The 10,574-nt window shown below is 46.3% G+C and overlaps 1 protein-coding gene across 1 annotated transcript in view; it reads right to left on the reverse strand.

Annotated features, from left to right (window-relative positions):
- Positions 1 to 1,050: 1,050 nt before the first annotated feature.
- Positions 1,051 to 10,574, reverse strand: part of Ankrd34c (ankyrin repeat domain 34C) — an 11,502-nt gene continuing 1,978 nt past the window's right edge. The window contains exon 2 of the mRNA XM_070042774.1: positions 1,051 to 7,527. Coding sequence (XP_069898875.1) covers positions 5,936 to 7,474 — 1,539 coding nt within the window. The 5' untranslated portion in view covers positions 7,475 to 7,527 and the 3' untranslated portion in view covers positions 1,051 to 5,935. The remainder of the gene's footprint in view (positions 7,528 to 10,574) is intronic.

Consider the following 10,574-nt stretch of genomic DNA (forward strand, 5'->3'; position numbering starts at 1 on the left):
ATTTTGTGTGTGTGTTTGTGTGTGTGTGTGTGTGTGTGTCTGCAAGAGAGAATGTTAGTACTAAGACTTGAACTCAGGGCCTCATGCTCTTGCTTAGCTTTTTCACTCCAGCACTCTGCCACTAGCTCCACCTCTGGCTTTTTGCTGGTTAATTGGAGATACAAATTTCTCACATTTGTCTGTCAAGGCTAGCTGGGAACTGCGATCCTCAGAGCTCAGCCTCCTGAGTAGCTAGGATGACAGGTATGAGCTACCAATGCCCACTTTTTGCATGTTCCTTTAACTAGAAGAGAAGCCATAATGCTTGCATGATTTGAAGTTAATTGAAAAATTATGTGAAAAAAATCATGTGAGTATAAAATAATGTTTGGTAAATATTTTGTTAAATATTGTTTATTAAACATAGGCCATCTTGTCAACTTGACCTTAAAGAAAAGGTATATAAAGATAATATTGATCAAAAATTGCAATGAGGGCTGGGAATGTGGCTTAGTGGTAGAGTGCTTGCCTAGCATGCATGAAGCCCTGAGTTCAATTCCTCAGTACCACATAAGCAGAAAAAGCCGTAGTAGTGCTGTGGCTCAAGTAATAAGAGTATTAATCTTGAGCAAAAGACGCTTAGGGACAGTGCCCAGGCCCTGAGTTCAAGCCCTAGGATAGGCAAAAAAAAATTGCACTAATAAAAATGAGAAAGACAGGCACCAGTGACTCACCCCTGTTATCCTAGCTACTTAGGAGGCTAAGATTTGAGGATCATAGTTCAAATCCAGCCTGTGCAGGAAAGTTTGTGAGATTCTTATCTCCAGTGAACCACAAATTTAAAATATCTGGCAGTGGAGTTGTGACTCAAGTGATACAGTACTACCCTGAGCAAAAGAAGCACAGGGATAGTACCCCAGGCCCCTGAGTCCAAGCCCCCAGGACTGACACAGAAAGAAAGAAAGAAAGAAAGAAAGAAAGAAAGAAAGAAAGAAAGAAAGAAAGAAAGAAAGAAAGAAAGAAAGAAAGAAAGAAAGAAAGAAAGAAAGAAAGAAAGAGAAAGAGGGAGGGAGGGAAGGGGAGGGAGGAAGGAAGGAAGGAAGGAAGGAAGGAAGGAAGGAAGGAGAAAGAGGCAGATTTAAGGATTGCAATATATATTTTATTGATGTATTAGAAACATCCGAGTTTTCTTATGAGGATGCTGCTATATCTTGGAGCACTTCCTCCCTTGAGACTAAGACAGAGAGTCCTGTGGAGAACCAATTCAGACAGCACAGAGACGCCTAAAGCACCAATGCAAACCAGGAGAATAATCAGACATGACCCACAGGGACTCAACAAAGTTAGAAGAAAATAGACAATGGCCCATGTCAGGAGGAGGAAGAGGAAAAGACGGGGAAAGAGGAGGAGGAGGAGGAGGGCTCTTTGGAATATCTAGAAACTATACCAAATTTCACTGAAACTAGGGTTGATATTCAATGTAGAAAGTGACTTAGGAGTTCTGAGAGGAAAAATCTAACTTTGGATCTAGAAAGCATGTGAGAATCTAAAATATGCTCTTGAAAAAGCATTCCTGCAGGGTTTGTTGACACAGACAGAATAATTGCTTACTTAAGAATCATCTGTGATTATATAAAAAATATGTGGGTCATTGTACTCATCTAGAGCAGTCTAACTCAGCAATGCATCAATGATGACAGGCTTCCAGAGACAGGTATATGGAAAGATCATGGCTGATCGATGGGCTATCTGGGCATCTGTGTTTGTGTGGTGGACCAGTTGCCCTGAATCTACTCCACATCACCCAAGCTGATTACTATGAATGTAGCTAGCCACTGTTCAGGATAAAGCAGGTGTCCAGATCTCAAGTAAAGGTTTAGAAAAACATGCCTACAAAGAGTCTTGCTTTTCCTACAGCTCAATATTGCTCACAAGGTAGTGAGCAATGATAACCAGAAAAAAGGTAGCCTCTATGTGTGTGTGTGTGTGTGTGTGTGTGTGTGTGTGTGTGTGTATGTGTGTATGTGTTGACTGACTAAAAACATTTGATTTTCTGTAGAAGTTGTTTCTTTCCCTTCATTTTGGCTTCTTGATAAGACTTGTGAACAATTTAAATGGCTCTTAGGCCAGGTGCTAGTGACTCACGCCTGTCATCCTAGCTACTCAGGAGGCTGAGATCTGAGGATCACAGTTAGAAGCCAGCCCAGACAGAAAGGTGATGAGCCTCTCATCTCCAATTAACCAACAAAAATACCAACAAAAACAAATGAGCAAACAAACAAAAAACCTGAAGTGGAGCTGTGGTTCAAGTGGTAGAACAAGAAGAGCCTAACAAGAGAGTGTGAGGTCTTGAGTTCAAGCCCCAGTAGTGGAGTATGTGTGCATGCACACACGCACACATAGAATTAATTAATGGCTCTGAAAAGCGTATCGGTTGTAGATTTTTACTACTTATATGCTTTCCATCTCATTTTTGTCCCTCATGCAAAAATATGCTTTTCATCTCATTTTTTTTTTTTGATCCGGTCGTGGGGGCTGAACTCTGGGCCTGGGTGCTGTCCCTCAGCTCTTCAGCTCAAGGCTAGCGCTCTACCACTTGAGCCACAGTACCACTTCCGGCTCTTTTCCTTTTTGCTTTACGTGGTACTGAGGAATCGAACCCAGGGCCTCATACATGCAAGGCAAGCGCTTTACCACTAAGCCACCTTCCCAGCCCCTCATTTTTGTCCCTTATGCAAAGGACAATGAAAGATTTTTAGTCCCCAGCACTGGTGGCTCATGCCTGTAAGCCCAGCTACTCAGGAGGCTGAGATCTGAGGATCGTGCTTCAAAGCCAGCCCAGGACAGAAAAGTCCGTGAGACTCTTATCCCTGTTAATCACCCAAAAAGCCAGACGTGGAGCTGTGGCTCAAGTGATAGAGCACTAACCATGAGCATAAAAGCGCAGGGACAGCGCGCAGGATCTGAGTTCAAGCCCAAAGAAAAAGATGATTCTGGCACAAAGAAAAAGATGACTCAAGTTTGTGCCTGTGTGAGTTTTCTAAAAATCCAGAAGGCCACACCTCTAATTGGCTTCGTCATTCTTGACATATTTTTACCACTCACACAGCAGTTCTCAGGAGTACTGGAGATCAGCAGAGGTGATAAGTCTCCCCTCTCCTCCCCACCCACCCCCCAAATCTGACCTGTCTAGAGATGTCAGGCTGGGGGCCAGGAACTGCTGTCATCAGTGAGAGGAGGCCAGAAATGCTACAGTTCATCCCAGAGATTTGCTGTGTTTACAAAAAGGTGTTTTGTGTGTGTGTGTGTGTGTGTGTGTGTGTGTAAAAGCTTCTTGTGACAATATGGGTTTTGTTGTTTGAGGGCAATCGAGATTTATAGAATCTCTGAGAATCTGGACTCTAGGGACTTCTAGCTAGACTTTATTCCATTTTGTTCAGGGCGTATTACTTATTATTTGATTTTGAGGCTCAAGAAATAAAATTAGCTACCTGATAGCTAATCAGTTCTACCAGTGCCAGACAGAAAAGCAGGCCCTTTTGCACACATGCTGTTTCATCTGTATTATAACCTAGGAAATATTGATTTTGGTTTAGTGGTTGTTTTGTTTTCATTTTTGTTGGTCATGGGGCTTGAACTCAGGGTCTGGGCACTGTCCTCGAAGGTTTTTTTTTGCTCAAGGCTAGCACTCTACCACTTTGAGCCATAGTGCCACTTCCAGTTTTCTTGTGTTTAATTGAAGATAAATATCTCATGGACTTTCCTGCTAGGGCTGGCTTTGAACCTGGATCCTCAGATCTCAACCTCCTTAGTAGCTAGGATGACAGGCGTAAGCCACCAGCACTTGGTGGAAATATTGTTAATCTCATTTTAATGATGAGGAGACTGAGGCTCAGAGAAGCATAGCTAGTTGGTCAATAATAAAAGTAGGATGTAAGCCCACATCTGACTCAAAACTCCTGACACCTGGTACTTTCCATGGTGTGTTTCCATGGTGACTACTGAACTCTTAACTACAGAGCAAAGATGTCTTAAGAAGGTAAGAGGGGGCAGAAACAGGAAATTCCTCAAATATTTTCATCTGAAATGTGGCTCCCTGGCACCAAATGTGTTTGCTCCAAGTATCTTAAAGGACTTGTACAGGTTATGATGTGTGTGTGTGTGTGTGTGTGTGTGTGTGTGTGTGTGTGTGTATGCATGCACACACATGCGTATGAGTATACTGGGACTTGAACTCAGGGTCTCAAGCTCTCAACTTGGCTTTTATGCTCTAGCCTGGCACTCTACCACTTGAGCTATACCTCCACTTTTGGCTTTTTGGTAGTTCATTAGAAATAGTTATGCCTAGGTTAGCTTTGAACCTCAGTCCTCAGATCTCAGCCTCCTGAATAGCTGGGATAACAGGCATGAGCCACAGGCCCAGATTACCCCTGATAAGCTGAAGCAGGAGGTAGTTTTTAATCATGTAGAATTTTTTTTTGCTTGTCCTAAGGCTTGAACTCAGGACCTGGGCATTGTCCCTGAGCTTCTTTTGCTCAAGACTAGCACTCTACCACTTGAGCCACAGTGCCAGCTTTTTTATGTAGTGCTAAGGAATTGAACCCAAGGTTTCATGCATGCTAGGCAAGCACTCTACCACTAAGCCATATTCCCAGCCCCAATCATGTAGAATTTTCAGGCTAAAAATGAAATGATCCTCGCTTCTTCCAGCCACTGAAGCATAAATTTTAATCATGATCCTCACTTCTTCCAGCCACTGAAGCATAAATTTTAATCCATGCCATTTGTCCCTGATTTGGGTGAACTGCATCAAATTCTCTTAAAATACTTTGGAGTTGCTTCTTATGTCCATTATTACATGTTCTACTCCAATAGTAAGCTTTGGATTTTTTTTCTTTTCAGAAGATTTCAACACAAAGCCTGTGTTAGGGCAGAGGACTATGAAAAGTTTCTTTTCTTCGTGTGTGTGTGTGTGTGTGTGTGTGTGTGTGTGTGTGTGTGTGTGTGTGTGTGTGTGTGTGTGTGTGTGTGTGTGTGTGTGTGTGTGTGTGTGTGTGTGTGTGTGTGTGTGTGTATTGGGGCTTGAACTCAGGACCTGGGCACTGTCCTTTAGCTTTTTCACTCAAGCCTGGTACTCTACCACTTGAGCCCTACCTCTGATTTTTTGCCAGTTCACTGGAGCTAAGTGTTTCATAGATTTGTCTGCTTTGGGCTGGCTTTGAACCTCAGGCCTCAGATCTCAGCTTCCTGACTAGCAAGGCCCTGGTTCATTCTCACAAAGCCTCATTTTTCTCTTTTTAGGCACTTTCCAGATTTTAATCACACATTCCAAATTTAACTTTTAATCTACTTATTCACATGACAGAAAAGTCCCTTTGTCCACAGCTGATATTTTTGTACAGGCTTTCTAAATGCTTTCTTCCTTTAGAGAATTCCTTTTTGTTGTCATTTCAGCTCCCAAAGCCAAATATCTTGAGCTCTTTCCTTTTTTTCCCTTTTCTTTTTTTTTTTGTCTGCTTCAACTCAGGGCCTGGGCACTGTCCCTGAGCTTTTCTACTCAAGACAAGTGCTCTACCACTTAAGCCACAACTCCATACCATCTGGTGATGAACTGGAGATAAGTCTCACAGACTTTCCTGCCTTGGCTAGTTTTGAATAGTGATCCTCAGTTCTCAGTCTCCTGAGTAGCTGGGATTACAGGATGAGCCACCAGTGCCAGGCCTTGAGTTCTTTTCAAACAGGCCCACTACCACCAGGGGTATTTCACAATCTTACTCCTAAAAACAAAGCTGCATCTAAAAACAAACTCCTAAAAACAAAGCCAAGGCAAAGAAATGGCCCAGATGTAGAGAATTTGCTTGTACGGTGTTGGTTTAGGCTTTGGTGTCTCCTCCCTAAACTCCATAGATTCAGCAGGGGAGGGAAGAAGGAAAGAAGATATTTTTTCTGGAAGCTTCTAGATCATGATCTCCTCAAAGTCAGACAGCTGCCGCATCTGTTCGGCCTGCATGGAATGCCTTCGGAGCAGCTGCTTCTTATTTCTCAACTCCACTGTCTTGGGAGACTGTGGGGCCGCGGGCAGCATCGTTTTCAGGCCGCTGGTGAGGAGGGGGGACGAGGTCTTGCCGCCAGCCCTCCCATCCAGAATCAGGGGGTTGAGGTTGACATTTAGAGGTGGAAGGAAGCCAGGCCTCGCAGGAGAAAAGCGCTCGAGCAACAGAGTCCCCGAGCCTCGTCTTTCCAGAAGATGGGGGTGCCTGCGACACACGGACATGGGAGAGGTGCTGGCCACGGTGTCCAGCGAGTCCCGAGAGCTGTGGAACAGAGACGGGGGTGTCTCACCCCACTTCTTTCTATCCAGGAGACCCTTGCTGGCCTCAGGGGCCATGGAGGCAGGAGAGTCGGCCTTTGGTGATAAATCCAAGTCATTTTCTAGCCTTTTGAAGGAGGCGATCTCTTTAAGAGCAGGGGGCCCTGGCAGACACATGCCCCCCTTCTCCGGGTCAGCAGGAAGGGGCCCTCGCCTGGCTAGCAGTGGCTGAGAAGCCTGCCCTTTCCAGGAGGCTGACGGTGAGGAGGCTGCCAGCCTGAGGCCCTGCTCTTTGCCATCCATGCTGCTGGTCCTGGAGAGGGGTCCCCTCTTGGGGAAGGCCATGTCACCCTTGCTCACGATGACCCCGCTGTCCACGCCTGGGCCAGGGGCCTCCTCCTGACGCACAGAAGGGGCAAGGAGACCCCAGGGTTCCGACTGAAGCCTCTTCAGTTGGGGTAGACGAGCCCTTTTGGGGTTCCCTCCCTTCTGGGTGGGTGACCCCAACTCCTGGAGGCTCTTCGAGGGGCTGGGAACACTTGGATGTCCCGGCTGGAGAGGGAAGAAGTCATGATCATGATCATTCTGGGTTGCTGGAGACCCTAGGCCAGGGGCCTCCAGTTCCACATCCGAAGGGGAGGCGCACGGCCGGCCCTCCGTCCTGGGGGCCAGGGCAGTGTGAAGGAACTGCTGGGTGGTCTGGGAGCCTGAAGGGGATTTGTCAGTGGTGATGATAATCACTTCCTTCCCTTTGGCCCTGCAGGCATCCAGGAGATGGCGAAGCGTGTCTTTGTCGTCTGTCTGGATGGCATAAACCAGGGCCGAAGCCCCTGTGTGGTCCTCGAGGCTGGGGTCAGCACCACTGGCCAGCAGCAGTGACACCACGTCACCCCCGGCCTGGCCAACGCACGCGTGGATCAGTGCCGTCTTGCCCGACCGGTCCTGGATGTTGGGGTCTGCCCGATGCTCCAGCAGGAACTTCACCATCTTCCACCTGCTGCTGCTGTGTGCGTCCTCGTGCTGGGTGAGGCAGGCCACCATGAGCGCTGTCTCTCCCCTGTCATTGCTCTCGTTGATGTACGCGCCGCCCTCCAGCAGCAGCCGGGTGAGCCGCAGCCGCCCCAGCCGCACGGCCTGCAGCAGGGAGTTCCCGCCGGCCCGGAGCTCCGTGTCATCATCCAGCATGCTGGCCACAGCTGAGCGCACAGGAGCACGGGGGGCCACGGGGACAATCAGACCTAGCAAGGGAAAGAGGAGGAGAGATAGTACATGTTCTGTGTGTGTGTGAGAGAGAGAGAGAGAAAGAGAGAGAGAGCGCACACCAGTACTGGGGTTTGTGTCTGTTTTCTAACAAGGCCTTCCTGCTCTTGAATTATTCACCATCCTTTCAAGTTTCCATTCAAATCTTACCTCCTTTGTAAAAAAGTATTTAAAAAACACTCAAAATTGAAGAGGGAAAGTTGAGTAAGAAGACAATGGCTCATATGCAGATGCTGTAAATATAGAACTCCTATAAATCATTGCAAAAACAGGATACAGGAGTGGCCCATAGGCTCTCTTGTGACTCACACCTGTCATCCTAGCTACTCAGGAGGCTGAGATCTGAGGATTGAGGTTCAAAGCCAGCCTGGGACGAAAAGTTTAGGAGACTCTTATCTCCAGTGAACCACCCAAAAAAAGTTGGAAATGGAGCTATAGCTCAAATGGTAGAGTCCTAGCTTTGAATGAAAAAGGTCAAGGACAGAAGCCAGGCCCTAAGTTCAAGCCCCAGGACCAGCCCACAAACATATAGACACACACACACACACACACACACACACACACACACACACACACACACACACACCATTACAACCTTCACCAGAATGGTTTAAATTAGACAGGGCAAGAATACCAACAGTGTGTGAGAGTTGGAAAGTAATGGCACACTGCTGGATGTAGAAATGGGTTTTGCAAGCCAGGCACCGGTGTCTCATGCCTGTCATCCTAGCTACTCAGGAGGCTGAGATCTGAGGATCCTGGTTCAAAGCCAGCCCAGGCAGGAAAGCCTATGAGACTCTTATCTTCAATATACCACTAGAAAACAGGAAGTGGTGCTGTGGCTCAAGTGGTAGAGCACTAGCCTTGAGCTGAAGAGCTGAGGGACAGCGCCCAGGCCCAGAGTTCAAGCCCCATGACCGACAAGAAAAAAAGAAATGGGTTTTGCTGAATAGAAGGCAATCCATGTCTACGTCGGTGTCATGTCCTGTGGTAGAGTTCGCCCATCTGGGTGGGGGAGTTGTTGCTATGATTGGCTCAGACCAAAATAAATGAGGCTCGAATAGGCTCTCCATTCTCTCAGAATCCAGCTGCTAGATATGGAAATGTCTCCACTGCCAGAAAGAGCTCTGGAGCTTCTGCTTACAGCCTAGTTCACTGGCAGAGTGTGGGTGAGCCTACCTCCAATCACCAGCCCAAGACTGAACCTCAAAGGGGAAACCCCCAAAGCCTTCCCCTGCTCCCCATGGGAGAAATGAGCGTTGACTGCAGGTAGTACTCCTGGGGATGGTTTATTTACAGCAATCAGTTACTGATAAATATGTAACCCAAAAGACAGCCCTCATTCCTTGGAGACAACACTGGTAACAAACCCAAGAAGAAAATAGGTAAGAGAAGTGAAAGCTGGGTACTGGTGGCTCACACCTGTCATCCCACCTACTCAAGAGACTGAGATCTGAGGGTCCTGGTTCAAAGCCAACCCAGGCAGAAAAGTCTGTGAGATTCTTATCTCCAGTTGAACAGCAAAGAGCTGGAAGTGAGGTGTAGCTCAAGTGGTAGAGTGACTTTAGCCAACAGGTTAGCAAGGGCACAAAGCCCTGAGTTTAAGCCTCAGTATTAGCATGATATATATATAGAGAGAGAGAGATATAGATATATACACATGTATATATATATATATATATGTATATATCCAGCATTCAAAAGTTAAAATCATGCCTTCTCTAATAGAAAGAATAAGGGAATGCCATCTTTGTCCCAAAGTCATTTGATTATTTTAGTGATCACAAAACAGTGCAAGTCATACATTTATTTTCAAAGACCAGTATAAGCCCACCTTCCTTGATCTTCAAGATTTTATTAATTTATTTACTTTTGTGCCAATACTGAAGCTTGGAATCAGGGCTTCACACTCTGCTTTGGCATTATTATTGTTGTTGTTGTTGTTGTTATTTTGCTCTCGCCTGGTGCTCTGCCATCTGAGCCACAGCCCCCACTTCCAGCTTTTGTTGATTAATTGGAGCTAAGTATCTCACAGACTTTTCTGCCAGGGCTGGCTTCAAACCACAATCCTCTGATCTCAGCTTCCTGAGTAGCTAGGATGACAGGTGTGAGCCACCAGCGCCTGGCTAGATGAACATTTATTAAGTTGCTCCAAAAATTGTTTTAAAATTGTCTATTGAAGCTGGGCGCCAGTGGCTCACGCCCGTCATCCTAGCTATTCAAGTGGCTGAGATCTGAGGATCGCGGTTCAAAGCCACCCTGGGCAGGAAACTCTGTGAGACTCTTATTTCCAATAAACCACCAGAAAACTGGAAGTGGTGCTGTGGCTCAAGTGGTACAGCACTCGCCTTGAGTTGAAGAGCTCAGGGACAGTGCCCAGACCCAGAGTTCAAGCCCTACAACTGACAAGAAAAAATGTCCATTGTACTCATCTGTAGTACCTGTCTAAATACACTTTGAGGACTGAAACTGCCCTGTGGTCTTAAGGAACTGCCAGTCTGTGATGGGAGAAGGACAGGACCCAGAGACAGGTGCTCTGAGGGGCTGCAGGATGGCTCAATTGGTAGGAACGCCAAGTGAGAAATGGAAGACCCAGGTTTGAATCCCACCTCTGCCAGTTGGACAAACATCAAGTGCCAAATGAATAGATTAATCTAACCACCCACCTTTACAGAATTGTTACAAGGATCTGATGATAGGTACTCTGTAAATAAATAAATAAATATAAAAATAGAAATAAAATCCGAGGAGCCGGGTGCTGGTGGCTCACACCTGTCTGTCATCCAAGCTACTTAGCTGAAGTCTGAGGATCACGGTTCAAAACCAGCCCAGGCAGGAAAAACTGTGAGACTCTTACCTCCAATGAACCACCAGAAAACCAGAAGTGATGCTGTGGCTCAAAGTAGTACAGCGCTAGCCTTGAGCAAAAGAGCTCAAGGACAGTGCCCAGGCCCTGAGTTCAAACCCCATGAATGACCAAAAAAAAAAAAAAAAGTCTAAGGGATTCTTACTTGGAACAAAATTG

This window comes from Dipodomys merriami, unplaced genomic scaffold (genome assembly GCF_024711535.1).
Source record: "Dipodomys merriami isolate MVZ:Mamm:240054 unplaced genomic scaffold, mDipMer1.0.p SCAF_33, whole genome shotgun sequence".
NCBI classification, from domain to species: domain Eukaryota; kingdom Metazoa; phylum Chordata; class Mammalia; order Rodentia; family Heteromyidae; genus Dipodomys; species Dipodomys merriami.